The sequence below is a fragment of the Nelusetta ayraudi genome, unplaced genomic scaffold (genome assembly GCF_046127955.1).
Source record: "Nelusetta ayraudi isolate G7.1 ecotype Tasmania unplaced genomic scaffold, CSIRO-AGI_Nayr_v1 ptg000083l, whole genome shotgun sequence".
Classification (NCBI taxonomy): Eukaryota; Metazoa; Chordata; class Actinopteri; order Tetraodontiformes; family Monacanthidae; genus Nelusetta; species Nelusetta ayraudi.
Window position 1 is genome coordinate 980711 of NW_027466133.1, and position 17052 is coordinate 997762.

At 48.4% G+C, this 17052-nt stretch overlaps 1 protein-coding gene across 4 annotated transcripts; it reads right to left on the reverse strand.

Annotated features, from left to right (window-relative positions):
* Window positions 1-1435: 1435 nt before the first annotated feature.
* Window positions 1436-16507, reverse strand: rnf34b (ring finger protein 34b). Of its 4 annotated transcripts, none has more exons than XM_076044944.1 (9): window positions 16380-16503; window positions 15976-16094; window positions 7808-8026; window positions 5906-6400; window positions 3522-3584; window positions 3229-3430; window positions 3093-3116; window positions 2606-2641; window positions 1436-1659 (listed from the first exon to the last, which is right to left on the reverse strand). In XM_076044944.1, exons 3-9 carry the CDS (start codon window positions 8009-8011, stop codon window positions 1475-1477), a joined length of 1209 nt encoding a protein of 402 aa, XP_075901059.1. In that variant the 5' UTR covers window positions 8012-8026; window positions 15976-16094; window positions 16380-16503; the 3' UTR covers window positions 1436-1474. The 4 variants fall into 4 exon arrangements, with proteins under 4 accessions (XP_075901059.1, XP_075901058.1, XP_075901057.1 ...); XM_076044943.1 differs by having other exon boundaries at window positions 15976-16097; XM_076044942.1 differs by lacking the exon at window positions 15976-16094 and having other exon boundaries at window positions 16380-16507.
* Window positions 16508-17052: the final 545 nt, after the last annotated feature.

The following is a 17052-nucleotide window of genomic DNA, read 5'->3' on the forward strand; positions in this document are numbered from 1 at the left end:
GTTTGGTGACGTCATGACGACTGATTCATTTGCATAACAAGGTTCAAACTTGAGCGGCCTGCTCGCCCTCACTGTGTGACGGACAGCTGGAAGGATGAGACGGGGGGGCGGGAGGGGAAGAAAAAAAGAAAAAACAGACAGCAGGAAATAGCACCTGTTACCTTAAGTCACCTCAAACAGCCACCATCGAAGACACGGTTGCCACGGAAACTGGCTGGTGGACGTTTTTAAGGAGAAATAAAATTTTTCACGTGTAGACAGAATGGGGGAAAAAAAAAAAAATCCAAAGTGATTTTTTTTTTTTAACCAGGAGTTATTAAGCATGCAATAAGCATGTGCGATTGCACAGGGTCACATGACTCGGGGTGCTGAGTGGTGCCGTTCAAAATGTGTTCCAACAGCACCAGGAAGGAGCTTGTAAGTCACAATTTTGGATGTTTTTTTTTATTACATTATTATTATTGTTGTTAAACTGCTGTTTCCTGGGACAAAGGGACACAGTGAGAAATGATTATCTGAGTTTGGTCTTAATCTTTAATCTGAAGTCAAGACTTTCTGATATTCAACCTCAAAAATTGGAAAAAAATCAAATCCGGCGTGGCCGCTCAAACTCTCCTGAACAAAGGCGACACGGATGCTGCCAGGATCTAAAAGAGGCGCAGGGGCCAGAAATCTTCTTTGTTGTGACAAAGGAAAACAAAACAAAACCAAAAAAAACCCCAAAACATCTTTTTGCCACACAGCGAGGAAACCGGCGCCCCCTTTTGAAGCTCCTACTGCTAAACCCAACAGGTAAACTAACACACGAGTTTTGCTGGTTATGACGAGATGCATAATTCTGTGAAAATCTCAACTGAAACCCCATCGAAGGCATGACGTTTGGCACCTCTGCAGTGCACGTGGTAGCTGGGGTTAACCAAAGAGCCGGTTCCTAAGAAACAAGACACACACACACACACATATTCACACTCACACTCACTCTCACACACGTAAAGTCTCTGTTTGCTCCGATATTGCACATCCTAAAGAAGAACACTGAGGGGGGGGGGGGGGGGGGTTGGGGGGACAACACAGCGTCATGTGTGTAAACCATATCGACTCCTCACATTTATCATGTTTCCCTCCATCCAAATGCCTCTTTTCCACCTCTACCTTCACCTCCACCTCCACCCACTTCTTCACTCTGGTGAGTAGAACCTAAACAGAACAGGGGGAGTGGACGGCGGTGGCAGGGCAGCCTTCTGCTAGACTCACGGTCCCGGTGCGGCTGATGATGGTCCACCAGGGGGCAGGAGAGGCGGGACACCAGTTAGTAAAGGGAGGATGTGTGGGAGGGGTCACGTTTGCTTGCTCATGGCTGCTGCAGCGCCAACAGCAGCTTCCCCCTCAGTCCTCGGACACCACGGCTCCCCCGGCATAGTTTTTTGTTTCTCCCTCTCCCTCTCAAAGTTCTGTCTTTTCCTCCAATCAAGGTTTAGGACTTGAAGACGTGCACGGCCCGCACCACGTACTGCCTGCAGATGGGGCACTCGCTCATCCTCTTGCCGCATTTGGTGCAGGTGACCATGTGGCCGCACTCCAGCAGCACGCAGTCGATGATGGCGTCCATGCAGATCCGGCACAGGTTCTCGTCGGCCGCCAGCTGAGCACGCACGCCGTCTGTGGAAACAAGATTGGCGAGAGTTCAGTTGATTTTTTTTTCTCTACTTATCCATGTCGTGTGTGTGTTAGGCCGGGTTACATGTAGAGCAGTGTAAAAAAATTGTGATTAATCGCGAGTTCACTCAGGACACTAATGCGATTAATCGCGATTAAAATTTATAACCGACTGACAGCCCGCATATATATTTGTATACGTATGTATTTTCTTTGCAAAAACTGGAAGGTCGAATCTGTTTGCCAGAACACATGACCAGCAATCAGAAACTCAGCCCTTTGTGACCTCATAACGGGTCTGATTTTCAGAACTGTGTGTTTCAGTACAAAAGAAGCGAAGGATGGAGAGTTCACTGAAGATAATTGGTGTTGGTGTGTGATGTAAAACTGAACGTTTTACAGAAACCAACATCCTCCCAGATGGTGTTTATGAAGGACACGCAGATGGAACGAAGCGACGGGAGGCTGAGTGACATCCCAGCGGCACTGAAATGATGAGAAATTAATGATTTCAGGGAAATCTTAAAGGTCCACGGTGTGACATTCACAACGTTTTCTCCCAGTGACTCTTTAAGATCCAAGAATTCCTTGTGACGTGCAACCACGAAGAAACATCGTCAGCGCACCGCTTGCCCAGTTTCCGCCGCTCACTTTTTTTTTTGTCTTCATGCCCGATTAACAGCGGGCTAATACGATTCTCCAGCCCATTAATGTCAAGGAGCGAGAGTCTGGGAAGCACCACGAGGCAATCACACATGACGGAGGCACGTGACGCAGGCAGGGTGGAGGACGGGGGGGTGACGGGACGCTGAGTCAGGCGGGAGATGAACCACCCTGAATGTGATCATGTGACCATGCGAAGGATGATGGAATGGACACGACTGCGGCTGATGGACGCTGGGTGTGATCAGGGCGGAGATGGTTTTCCTCTCCTGGTCGAAGGTCTTACCTCCGCTGGTGCAGACGGGCGACGGGAATGCAACCACTTGTTGGGACAAAGACGAGCAGCCGGAAAGAAACCTTGGTTATTACTGTCGTCGCAGCGTTATTGCCGTGTCAGCTTTTCCAAAAGTAGCGACGAAGGAGCCAAATCAAACTTTTTTCAAACTTTTAAAAGCTCTTTTTAGCAGGCTCAAAATGGGATGGCGAGAGTGTAATGTCCAAGTCAGTAATGATGTTTTTATGCTGACAAATCCCTATTAAACAAAAACCTTTTCCTTTTGTTTTGTGTAATACTATTAGTAGCAGCTTGACAGCTAAAAATCTAAAGTGTACTGCAAATAACACCTTTAAGTCGGTCCAATTATTTCTATAATATTGCAGGATCAATCAGAGTTCATCCTCAAACAGGGATCATCTGTTGCCTCTGCATGATAAAATATGGAAATTAGAATGATAATAATAGTAGTAATAGTAATAATAATAATAATAATTACCTGCAGTTATGCTGACATTTTCCACTGTAGGGAGAGACGGAGAGAGCAGTTAATTGGTTGGCTGTAAAAAACAACAACACAAAAAACAAAAAACAAAACTTGAATTCTCCATGCTAACAAACTGAAAGGGCCTCACTGGACTTCCTGTTCTGCTCGTTCTCCCGGTAGAGCCGGTGCACTCGCTCCAGCAGTTCCCACTTCTCGCAGCAGCCCGAGTAGTTGACAAAGTTCCGGGCCAGGATCTCCTTCAGCTGGCGGACGGACAGGTTCTCGATGGCCTCCTCGTTGTCCAGGTCGGACAACGACGCCCTGATCCGCCTCTGTGTGGCCGGGCTGACCTGCGGATGGATGGACGGCTGCAGTTCACTGCTGTCTGTCTGTCTGTCTGTCTGTCTGTCTGACCACAGCAGCGGGAAAAAAGTGTCTTACCTCCAGGATGCTGTCGGTGGGCTCCAGGTTGAGGAGGGACGCTGTGGGAGTGTCCTCGTGCTCCTGTTGGAGCAGAAAGAGACTTTGTCAAAAGCCACATATTTAGCCCTCTGTTTAAAGCCCCCTGCTAAACGAAGGAAAAAAACGACTCCTGGCTGGGGGTGTGGCCACCTCACCAACAGACGGATCAAAGTCTGAAAACTGGGGCGAGTTCTTCTCTGAGGCGTTTGAGAAGAAGTTCTTCTCTGAGGCGTTGGAGGCCAGTCTGGGGATTATAATTACCAGCTGAAAACACCGGGCCAAGTTAATTTTGCGCAGGGCCATTTCATCACTTTTCTCCTTGATCACCACCAACGATTGAAAGTCTCCATCTGCTGGCAAACGACGTGGAAAGACTCTGGACTTTGGATCTCGCAGCCCTGGAGGAAATGATTGATGGGAATCTTTCCACGCCAGAGTTTCTGATCCACCTCTTTGGGCGGCTGCTCACACGTCTAACGAAGGAGCCGCTTAAAGCGCCGAGTCGCTGCGCAGTTAATTATTCCCTTTGAAGGTGGAGGTCATGATTGGGCTGGAAGAGAGAGAGGATAAATGGAGCGACGGAGAACAAGGCGCAGACGAGACGCCGTCGTCTCTGAAGACGCAGAAGCTTTTTTTTTTTTTTTCATTTACACTCCTTCTTCTCTGCTAAAAGGGAAGCATTTGAAGGGCTGAGATAAGCGGTGGGAAATAAGTCAGACCTCCGTCTTCCTCCGGCGGAGACGTGTTAATAATGAATCCGCCGGCGTCGCGGCAACAGATGCCGGCACTCCGCCAGACTCCACCGGGACGAGAGCAGCAGCCAGCGACTCAAAGCAAAGAGCGCAAATAAAGTTTTTTTTTCCCTTCTCTTCTTTCTCTCCTCCCGCCTCTCCCAGCCACACACACTCGATGTTGGATCTCAGTCAGGCGTTTCAAACATGCACAAGTACTAGAAAGCCCTGGCAGAGCCCGTGACTGTGCCACAGCTGCTGAATTTGTCGGCTGAATAATAGAAGGCGTTCCGACGGTTCTTTCGTTTCATTGCATCAGCTGAGTCGGCGCTGCTGATCTAAACCAATCAAGCAATCGAGCATCTTTAGCCCACTGTCACTGCCTGTGAGGGAGGGCAAGAAAAGATTAGTGAAGGAAAACTGAAATCCAGGACAAAAGGAAACAATATTTATGAATGAATAGCTCAGATTTTTTATATGACAAATTTTCTTCAAATCGTCTCTTGCCTGCTGGTCAGAGAGACCGATATCTAATAGTAATCATAATAAAGTCGTTACATACATCTAATCTAAAAGCCCACATGGACCAGTTGGATTAGATCTTTAATCCCAGCAAACCGAAATGGTCAGATTTAAAGAAACAACATCTCTTTTTAATTAACGTTCCCTCTCGTTATGTGCAGAAAAGACGTTTCCTCAGACAACTAAGACCAAGGAACTCTCAGCTGTTCGTTCTATTTCTTTTAATGAGATCTGTGTCTTATAAAGCAAAGCAGCATTTAGGATTTTCTTGTCAAGGGAAGCAAAGAAAAAAAACTCTAAATCTACACCGTCATGCTTTCGTCGCCTGCCTTAGAATAAGAAGAAAAGAAGAGAGATGAATAAATAAAAAGAGAGGCTGAGAGATGATTCTCGGAGCGGATGACGGGAGGATGTACCGCGGCCTTAGTGCAGCGCAGCGCTGACGCTGTGGGGACTTCTCAACCTGCGCCGCTCTTACGTAACAGACTCAGCCTATGTAACAGACCTAAAAAAAGGCAAAGGGCTTAGATCTGCACGACTGGCCTCAACACACACACACACACACACGCACACGCACGGAGCTGTTCGCACATCTGTTCCCAGCCGTCACATGCACATCCCGTCGGAGCTGCAGCTCTTGGCTTTCAAAGCATCAATGGAGGAGGAAGCCGGCAAAGTCGTGGCAGTGGGGGTAATTTTAAAGTTGTAAATGAAACATGAGGGAATAAAAACATGGCAGCTGAGAGCAGTGAAATGAAAAAAAAAGAAAGGTAGGAAATAGTTCTAATAAGAAAAAATAAGGGGTAAGTTTTGATATAGTCACAGATTTTTAATATAAAGTTAAATAATATATTAACAAATAATATAAATAAATATATGATTGGAAGCAAATCCACATACACAAACTGTTCCTTTACCGAGCACCTTCACACATGCATGTAAGCACATGTTTTTGCTCATGAGCAAGACCAGCAAAGGAGATCCACCTCTGAAATGAATGATCTTGTTTAAACATGAGAACAGTTGTGAAAGAACTGCAATGGAGGTCAGTTAGTAAGGGTCTGTGTAGTGTGTGCAGACGCGTCACCTGTGCGCTTCCTCTCCACCCACCTGGCTGTTGGTTCCTGAGCTGTCACTCGGGCTGAGCGCGTCTCCCTGAGAGGCAGAGAGAACCGACAGTTCCGAGGCGGAGTGCGTGGCGGAGGGGGGTGATGCGGCGCGCGACTGGGGCAACGAGTGCAGACTGTCTGTGTCGTCCCCGACTTCATCCTCCTCCCCCTCGTCCTCGTCCTGCTCCTCGTCCTCATCCTCATCCTCGTCCTCCTCCTCCTCCTCGTCTTCCTCCTCCAGCACCGGCCTGGCTGTCTCCCTGCTGCCCTGGTGGCAGAGCACCAGGTCCACCAGGTCCTCCTTCTCCCGGCAGGTGTCGGTGGGGATGTTGCGCAGCAGCAGGTACTGGCGCAGGTCCTTGACGCGCAGCTGCATGAGCCGAGGTCTCTGGAAGGCCGTGCCGCGCAGCAGGTGGCAGGTGGTGCAGCAGCGCAGGTCCTCCTGCAGCACGGAGCACAGGGCGCAGAAGCTCTTCTTGCAGTCGCAGCAGATGTGCTGTCGGAAGAAAAAGGTGTGAATTAAGCAGTGAGTCTCTTTTTACCAGGATGGGGTAAACAGAAAAACTTGGGGAGTTAGCGTTGGTGTTGGGATTAGGGTTAGGGTTTTGGGGTTCCTCATGGGCGAGAAGCCCCAAATTTGACATGGCTGTGTCTTGGGAGTTCCCGATGAACCAGCAAGTGGTCCCGTGTCTCTAGGACAAAGGTGACCTTTGACCCCATAGACTTGCATGGCATTAGGGTTAGCGATAAGGCTGGAATTAGGGTTAGGGTTACTGCTGAAATTAGGGTTAGGGTTTTGGGGTTCCTCATGGGCTAGAAGCCCCAAACTTGGAGCGGGTGTGTCCTGAAGGATCCTGATGAACCAGCAAGAGGCCCTGTGTCTCTAGGACAAAGTTGACTTTTGACCCCATAGACTTGCATGGCATTAGGGTTAGGGTTAAGGCTGGAATCAGGGTTAGGGTTTGGATTGGGGTTAGAGTTGGGGTTGGGGTCTGGGTTGGAGTTTAGGCGTGGGGTTGTCAATAGGGTTAGGTTAGGGTTCGGAAGTGGACTGTATGTCCTGCGTACACATTTTCTGAGGAAGAGGATAGAAGACTGAAATAACAAGTCGCTCTCTGCGATGGCTGACATTTTACCTCCCGAAGGCTTCAGGCTGACACGCAGCCACAGTCGAGCAGAGCGACACTTCAAATGAACCAGGAGAAAAAATGGGTTGACTAGCCCCTTATCGCCGGCACACAAATGTGCTCTGGTCCACCCGAGGCACAGTTTGGGTGCAATGGAAACCTTCCTTCAAACGTATCGCACTAGCACACCAGCACGCTTCTCTTCCACCCCCTAAACTTGTCAGCAGTCAACATCCATGTATTAGGGGAGTCAGACAGGCGGCTGCTGGTGTTGTGTGTGTGTGTGTGTGTGTGTGTGTGTGACAGAGAGAGGGAGATGATAAAGTGAGCCGAGAGGGAAGCCAGGCACCGCAGCGTTTTTCATCAGTTTTTCACAGAGTCTGACAGATAAACTCTGCCATTCAACTCTGACACGCCGGGCTGTGAAAACACTCAAGAAATGCCAGCATCACCACAGCATCTCTTCCTAAACATGACTGTGACAGTGATTTGAAGTTTTTTTCATATTTTTTCCCCTACAAGCTCTGAAACTGGAAGTCCTGGCCATGAGTCATTAAAAAGAAATTGTGAATTTGATGGAGGCTCAGCAATTATGGTTGCCAGCGTTTTCTCGAATAAACTCAGAAACTGCACGCTACGATTACATAATTCGGATACAACCAAAAATAAATATATTAAGCTGACTGAGTGGATTCGACCTGTGCAAGCCCACAGTGTCTGCAGGGCGGATGTGAAGGTAAACTTGTCTCTAATTGACCGCTGTCACGCACTCTCACCTTACGCCTGAAGACGGAGAAGGCCAGTCCGCAGGCTTTGCACAGCTGTCCGGCGCTCCCTGAGCTGGTGGGGGGGTAGGTGGAGTACCCAGCGCTGGGGGCGAAGCGGAAGGGCCCCGCCCCCGCTCCGAACCCCGGCTGCTGGGCCCGTACCGTGCCCGTGCCCATCACCTCGTTCAACAGTCCGCAGCATGACGCCCACATGGACGACGCCCCAGCCTGCCCGGAACACACAGAAACAAATATGGTCATGCTTCTGCTTCTTTATTAGTCAGTGGAGATGGCATTCACTCATTTATATTAAAACAAGAAAATCCTTCATCTTTTGGGCATAATGTGCTCTGAGAAAAGTCATATTATATGTTGTTTATTTTTTTTCAGGAGCCAAAAATGTTCAAGGCCCAGATGAGCCCGAAATCCGTTGTGATGACTCTTCTGATTGTTTAGCATGAAAAAGACATTGCATTCTACCACTGTATCTCATGCTAAACTTTGATAGGATGGTAATTTCTTGAGTTTTGGACTGACTAAACAAAAACTGCAGGAATCAAACCCGGACCTCCCACATGACAGTCAACAGTTTAACCCACTAAACTACCCACCTCTCTTGACGTTGGACTGCAGAGGTAAGCAAGGACCTCAAGCATGCATAGCTGGTAATAAAATCATCAGGAAATTTCAGTTGCCTCTAGAGGAAATTGAACCTGGGTCTCCAGCATCACAGTTAGCAGTCTAACCACATGAGCTATCCTGTCTGTTTCAAGAACAGGGTTTAGAAGTTTATAAGTACCTCTGGAAAAAACCCAAACAAAACTGGAAAATCTTTTTGGGGAAGTCCAGTCGCCCAAAGCAGGAGTTGAACCCAGGTCTTGCACATCACAGTCAGTGGTTTAACCCACTAAACTATCTACGGCTCATGACTCTGGGCTGCAAAGGTAATATCAGTACCTCAATTATGCGAAAAAAGAAAATCTCAATTGCCCCAAGCAGGAATTGAACCCAGGTCTCCCGCACCACAGTCAGCAGTCTACCCACTGAGCTATCCTGTCAGCTGCAAAGTCAAGGGTATAAAAGTGTACAAATACCTTTGTAGAGAAAAATATTGCATTTTCTAAGTAAGGTTCTGTTGACTGGAGCAATAATTGAATGCAGGTGACTGCAGAAGCATACAAGTACCTCAATTATGTGCAGATCGAAAAAAGAAAATCTCAGCTGCCCCAAGCAGGAATTGAACCCAGGTCTCCCGCACCACAGTCAGCAGTCCAACCCACTGAGCTATCCTGTCAGCTGCAAAGTGAAGTTGCCTGCAAAAAGTATAGAGGTACCTCAACCACGTGGAGATAGGCACAAATCACGGTACGTTTCAGGTGCCTGAAACAGGGATCGAAGTAGAAATTCCAGATATATAGTCCTGCCTTCTTGATTTTCTTTTTTTGTCCATCTCCAAAACTACCTATGATCAGGTGAAGCACTGAGGCCGTCAAACTTCCTCACTTGTCAGCGCTGAAGATGGCCTGGTGGTTAACAACGCTGACTCCCAACTCCGAGATCACAGGATCAAATCACAGTGCGGACCAGAGGTACAACACTTGCGTGTGTGTGTTTGTGTGAATGCCTAAACCAAAAACCAAAAACCAAAACTCAAAATGTAAACCCAAAACAAACAAACAAACAAACAAACAAACAAACAAAAACCCAAACAAAACAAAACAAACCCAAAACTTGCGTTGCGTTCGTCGAATTTCCGAGCATTTCGAATTTCCTTCGACTGGGACCAGCAGGATCAGCAGCAAACAGGTAAGAGGAGCTAGCACCAGCTAGCTCCCCCTTCTTTCTTTTCTAATTTTATTTGAATTAAAAAAAAAAAAGAGTAGCGATAAAAAAAACAAACATTGTGAAGGTTTAATTTGAAATTCTTGAAAAGATTTCTGAGAATCTAAAAAAAAAAAGGCATATTACACTGATGTTTTTTTGGGGGGCGGAAAAAAAAATAAAAGTCCCAGATCAGTTTTATGATAGTTTGGTGTGAAAAAGAGTCTTAGAAGTCAAAATCTCAACATGTCCAAAAATTGGGAAAAAGCCATAATATGTTTTATTTTTACAGTTATATATTGGTTAGTTTTTATTTTTATTTTTTAAGTGTATAGGATGATTTTTTCCTGACATGTTTTGAGGTGTCAAGAAAGTTGTCCTCATTCACCACGCTGAAGGTGAGGAAAGAGAGTGAGTGTAGGAGCAGACTTCCGGCCAACCACATATTACTGAGCGCCTTGCTGGAGTCTCTGTGGCTATTAGACAGAAATGCACTCTGAAAGATTGTTATCGATGGCCCGTCTCCAAAGAGAGCCGTGTGGGTAAAACGCCTCGGCTGCTGTGTTACCGTGACCGATCTGACAGATAAACGAGGGCGGTGTCAGGGCGCTGGGTCTGCTGGCCTGCGGTGGGTGAAATACAGGAAGTGGATCTGGACGTCCTGCTGGGAGATGCGAGAGAGGGTAAAAGCTTAAAAGGGTCGAGAGTCAAGCCGGCCGGATGTGTTTGGCGATGGCAGGGCGACCGGAGCGGCGGCTCCTCGGAGCATATTGATGAGGGGGGAGGAGGGTGGAAAAGGGGGCCGGGGCCTGTGGAGAATATGCCTTCTGTTGTGGTGCGGCCCAGCCTGACATCAACAGCTGACACGGGCGTGATGTCAGCCCTCTAGTGGTCCCAGGCTCCGCACGGGCAAAAAAAAAGACAAAAAACCCCCCCAAAAACAAAACAACAAAAGCAAGCAAGTACTTCAGCTTTTGCAGAACAGTGTTTTGTTTTTATCGAGCGATGTGCAATATTATCGACGTGGGCAATAAGGGATGTGTGCATTTCATTACACACTAAGGGTCTTTGTGCAGTTGGGAATGTGCAATAACAGCAGCACTTTACATCTTACTGAATGCACTTGAGCACTGAAGCACTTTTACATTTGCACTTAAATATCTGGTCCCTCTGGTTGAATTGGGGTCCACAGGGTTGTGTCCACTTACAATATTTGATTTTATATTGTACTACAGTTGAATAGTGGAATATTATATGTCATAGATTGTAATGTGTATTTTTATTTGATCTACACGGGGAATTCATATGCAAATTAGCTTTACACTAATTTGCATTTTTGTAAAAATATCCTTTAGTGTACGTTGCCCCTCTTTATCAAATCAAATCAAAATAATAAAGAAATAAAACAATGGGACTGACTGACTGGCTGGGCTCTTCTTAAAGCAGCGCTGCACTCGGGCGCTGTCACAAACAGCCTGTGATCTGACCTCCGCCGACGGCTCAGGGACCAGTTATGTAACCTGAGCGAGGAGGCACGATGGGTGGAGACGGCCGGAGGGGAGGCCTGCCGCTGCTGAGTCAGTCTGCAGGGATTCTCTCTGTGCCTTAAATATTAAGGCCCATCCTTCCAGTGGATGTTCCCGGGATTGTGTGTGTGTGTGTGTGTGTGTGTGTGTGTGTGTGTGTGTGTGTGTGTGTGTGTGTGTGTGTGTGTGTGTGTTTATATTGTCTGTGGAGGGGGAAGAAAAATAAACAGCATCCAAAAATTCCCTTCATCATCCCCCCCACCCCCCGAGCGCAGAGGTGTTACACCTTTAAACCTTGGAACACAACTGGATTAAGAAATTAAGATACATCCCATCCTGCCAAGCTGCAATATGAATTGTGTCCCGCTGGTCTTTCAGTATTATGTAACCAATCAGCTTCCCTTTTAGCTGTGATGAAAGCAGGAAGCTGCCGTTTGCCGTGAGCTGGTATTAAAAACGAGGAAAAAAAGAAAAAAAACGCACAGAACAAGGACAAATCCAGGAGGCTGCAGGTTTATCAGAACCGAGCAGTGTTATTTCCTCCGACCAATAGGAGGCCAGCTAAGCTAGATGATAAAGACCAATGTGAAAAAAAAGGGTTTGCCCTTCAAGTCTTTCTCAACTTGACTTTGTGTGCACGATTAAACCGAGGCGCGTGACAAACTCGTATTACTCCCTCAAGGACACAGCAATGTTGAGCTGTTGATGTTTAAAAAAAAACATGGCAAACAACAAACAAACAAACAAACAAACTATCAAACAAAAGGAAAAGTCTCCGAGGTCGGACGCAGCCGCCCTCGCCCGGGAGTGAATCGCATGAAAGAGATTTTTTTCTGTTCCTCTGCGTCGCCTCATCTGGCTCGCAGCCAGCAGCAGCACGAGCTCCCTCTGTCACTTCAATTAGCGCACTGTAAGCCGAGCGGGCGGGGAGTCCCGAACAAACAAGTCACACCAGCAAACACCACTAGCTGAGCTGTTGTTTTTTTTTCCTTACAGTGTCATCACTGATGAAGCAAACTACAATGTGATAAGGAATTTCAGTCCCTCCAGTCGCCCTCAGAGACGCTAATTCTCAAGTCATTTATATACGTCTCTCGCTCAAAGGCAAAAATAAAAGCAGCCAGGTCCAGGGAGTGCAACAGAGAACAAAAAAACCACGAGGACAGACTGACGAGGCAGTGCGAGCATTTTTCTTGTTTTCTTTGAAACCATGACAAAAAGGGGGCGCAGCCGAGCCGACGGTGACGTGACCTGATAAAATCCACTCGTGAGGTTCGGATCTTCAAAGAAAACATCCTCGACACCAGCGACGCTGCTCTTACGGGAGTCCAGACGCAGCCTAAGTGGGTCACGTGGAGAGTTTAAGTGGAGCAGGAGTGACACCGAGTTGACAAGAGTTTCCTCTTCACCGTCTCCCCGAGCAACTTCTTCTGACACTCTGGCGGGTTTAGAAGAAGGACGGAACGATCCCCGGCGCAAAGCCGCATGAAAAAGTTAAAGTTAAAGGCTCGAGTTTGCTCATCACAAGACGAGCAAATAGTCCTTAGCGACCTTCCAGAGCTGCGCTAAGAGCTGTGATGTCACCTGGTTTCCATGACCAGATTTGTATTGCGATATTTAGGTTTTGTGCAATAGAAACGCAGCTAGTAGCTCTGTGGCTAACTGCTTACTTTTGTGACCGCAGTCAGGTCTGGAGATCAGCCCTTTATGATGTCACACAGGGCACGGATACCGCCTTAACCCACTCAGGTTGGGGACAATATCACCGATCCAGGTGTTGGAGGTTGTGTTGTTTCACAGAGGCTGTAAACAGAGGGCTAACTATGAAGAGATTGAGTTGTTTTTTCCCCCCGGAGGAAACTCCACTGGAACGTGGAATAAAATGATCACATCTGACTCCTGGTAAAACACGGCACCTTTTAAACCTGCCCCTTGTTTGCTTCCCTTTGCTAATTATGCTTTCACAAGGCAGGTGAATTAAAATTCCGTGTACAACACCGACACAGCGCCACAGCAACCGAAGCGGGGAAGAGCCTCCGAGGTCGCTGCGCTCGGGTCTGCAAAGAAAAAAAAAAAAAGGCGGCACGAGTGTCGGCTGCCTGGTGGAAAGGTGTTCCTCCTCCTTGCAGGACCTGAGAGGCTTCGAGAAGGAACTCTGGTTCTACGCCTTCCAGCTCCGTCTCCCACGGCTCGGCTCGCAGCCTCGTCGCGCAATTAGCGGTTAGCCGCCGTGCTAACGCTCTCCTTTTTAACTCGAAAAAGAGCTCAGCGCATTTATTTGTGGAGGACTGAATAATTGATGGGATGTGATGAGGTTTCAGATTAATTAAACACCTGACGACTTCATTACGCAGTAAAATGAAATCCTTCTAAATCCTGAGAGGGGCCCGAAGCGCCGCCGCTCGCCGATCCTCCTCCCACCAAAGATATGAGAAGCCATTTGACTGGACGATATCGCAGCGTCATTTCACCGCCGTACTGCCTGCTCGCTTTTTTTTTTTTTTTTGTTCCGTTACTTTTTTCTCCTCGAGCAACCGCAATTATTTCCCGTGTATTTCTTTGAGGATATGAACCAGATGGCGCCCAGACGCTTCTTCGCCGCCGCCGCAGCAGCCCTTCCACCGCTCCACATTTCATTTCCTCTTCTGTGCCCGCTGAGTCTTTCTCTTATCTCGTCTTTTCGCCCTCTGAGACATCAGACGGAAATGTCAGTCACATGGCGAGAAGTGAATATTCGTGCCATCGTTCCAACGTTCATCGTTCAAAAAAACAAAAAAAAAAACAAAACAGACGTCTCTCAATGTGGCCTGCGGATGCCAAACGTGGACGTGCTCATAAAGCCCGGAGCTGCCGTGGCAGCAGAGTTTGTCTGCGAGAGGAATTGATTTGCATCCGGAGTCAGGCGGGGACACAAAGAGGATTTTTCGTTTTTGGATCGGGAAGATATTCAAAGTGCAGCCACGTAAAAAATGAATCAGTAAATAAACTCGGTGCGGAGTGAAATGATCTCACGCTACGTCTCGCATTATTGTCAGAGGTTTGGGACTCGCTGCATCAGGATGGACAGGGAGGAACCGATGGCTGAAAGGATTTCTTCTTCTTCTTCTTCTTCTTCTTTCTGAATGGGCAGCATGTAACCATAATGAAATCTTCAGAAATGTCAACGCGTGATTAGAAGCTGCTTGGCAGCGGTGCAGGGTTTCCCGCTCGCGCCAGTCGCAGGGGCCCGAAAAGCTGCTTTCCGATCTAAACCCGATTAGTCGATGAAACATTGCGGCCGTTTTTCCGTCCCCCGAAACGCCGCTGGAGGGTGTGCGGGGGGTGCGGGGGGGTGTCACCATGTGCCTCATTAAAGTAGACTGGTCGCCGAGGGAGCAGCCACTCTCAGACAACACTGGACGGAGGAGAAGAAGCTTGACCTGATTCATAAAAATGTGACAGCGCAATCTGTTGTTGCGGCCGGCGGAGTGTTCAAAAAAATGGGAAAACCAAGTGAAACGATGGCGCACGAGACCCATTTCCTGAGTTTCATCATTTCATCTCCAGTAGAGCAGCCCGACATGATTAATTATCCAAAAACTCTGCAGGCATTAAAGAAAAAGCACATTTAGCCCACTGTTTGCAGCCTCCTGCTAAAAGCGACGCCTAAAAACGGGGGTCTTGACCTTCCACACATTTGGAAGCAAATGGCAAATTAAAGCAGTTATTAATGTTTTAGAATATCAGTGACGATGCATTTATTTTTGTTTAAAGCCATCCCGAACACTGAACGACTTCTGCTAAAAAAAAAAAAGGCAGCGAACATTTTGAGGGGATTTGCTAAAAAAAATATCCGCAGCACTTAATCAGCCATAAATATTAATACGACTTAGAATATTTATAGTATCAAGGGTAAATGATGAATCACTGCAAAAAAGATTGGAAAGATTCCCCCGCCCCCGAAACACACACACACACACACACACACACACACACACACACACACACACACACACACACACACACACACACACACACACACTGACTAATCGATCGCATCAGTCCTGCAGCTGCTGATGCTGCAGCTCGGGAAGAAGAAGAAGAAGAAGAAAAAGAAGAAGAAGAAGAAACCTTCCTTCCTTCCTTCCTTCCTTCGATCCATCCGTCCTTCCTCTCTTCCTTCCTCTCTTCCATCCTTCCTTCCTCTCTTCCTTCCTGTTTCACATTCAAAGCATCCTATCACAGACGGCTTTCCTCGGCTTGCATGTTGTGGTCCTTGCTCATTGCTGACAATACAGAATAAAAAGAAACCCCCCACCCCCCCCCCCCCTCAGAGAAACCATGACGACGCAGGAGACGTTCCCCCTCTCACCGCCAGACAGACAGACAGACAGACAGACAGACAGCACCGATGACATCATCGCAATCATCTTCGTCATTAGACCTGAGCTCGAGCTGACAGACAGCATCAGCACCTTTCCTCCCCCATCCCTCTGCAATTCTCTAACGCTGCAGCCGCGCACGAAGCAACGCAACGGAGCCCCCTTGACTGTCCTGCAGCCTGGACGCTGAGAGGTGAACCTATCACCGCCTCCAAGGAAAACACCCCCCAACACACACACACACACACACACACACACACACACCGCATCACGCAGCAGCGGCTCTGCTGGCCGCAGCCTCGATCCCATTAGAGCGGATTAGAGGCTGGAGATGAATGGACGTCGCTGCAGCGGCTTTAGTTAGTGCGCTTGAACTGACGGCGGCAGGCAGGCAGGCAGGCAGGCAGGGGGGGGGGGGGGGAGTGAAGGAAGGAGGAGCGGCGGCTAATTAAAAGGAGACTCACTGTACCTGCTGTTTATAGGTGCCGAGCCGAGGGTGCGCGGCGAGCGAGCGAGCTAAAATAAGAGCCGCCGGAGGTCAGCGAGGGGAGGAAGCTGCTGCTGCTGCTGCTGCTGCTGCCGCTGCTGCTGCTGCTGCTGCCGCTGCTGCTGCTGCTGCTGCCGCTGCTGCTGCTGCTGCTGCTGCTGAGGGGAGAAACACCGCAAAAATAATCAATGCGAAGCTGCTACTGTGCAGCCTGCAAGTGCACGCGAACACGCCTGGCTGGGATCAGATGAGATGAAACGGAGGTGTCCCCCCCCCTCCCCCGTTTGCTGCCTCTGTGTGCTCAACGCAGCGCACCGCGCGTATAAAAAAAAAAAACAACAGGCTGAATGAGCCGTACAATGTGCAGGAGAAACGGGCAGCGGTACCTTCATGGCGCCTCGGGTCCCGCGAATCTGCCGAGTTCCGTCAGCGCGGCGAGCATCGCCGAGCGCACGGCGAGTCAAACAATTACGTCTTCCCCTCTCTCGCGCTGGCCGTGTGTGTGTGTGTGTGGAGTCAGCGGGCCATGACGTCATGGCCAGCGGAGCCGCAGCCAACCAGGGCGCGCGGCCGCGCGCTGGTATCTTTAGCAGCCAATCCGGCGCGGCGCGTGGCCACACGGTGGGCGTGCATGCGGCCGCGCTTAAAAAAAAAGAAAAAAAAAGACGAACAATAATAAATAAATAAATATAAATCGGAGGCTCCCGTGGCCGTGCGTGCGCGTGTCGCTGCTTTCACGCTTGCATTTGCGGAGGCTCAATTCACTGATTTATTATTGTCGCGCTGCTCCTGCAGCGCGACAAAAGAAGCCGGTTTTCAGTTCATTTTTCCGCTCTGAAAACTTGAAACGAGTCTCATCTTGTTGATGCGTTTGCAGGGATTTGAAATTTCTGATTTATTTTATTTACCCCCCCACCCCCACACACACACACTCACACATTTTTCCATGTCAAACTTCAATCAGGAGAAGTAAAAAAAACAAACAAGATTATCCTCAGTTGCAGACACACGCCGCTCTATTTCTGTTTGTATGGCACCAAAACTAAACACGCCTACAAT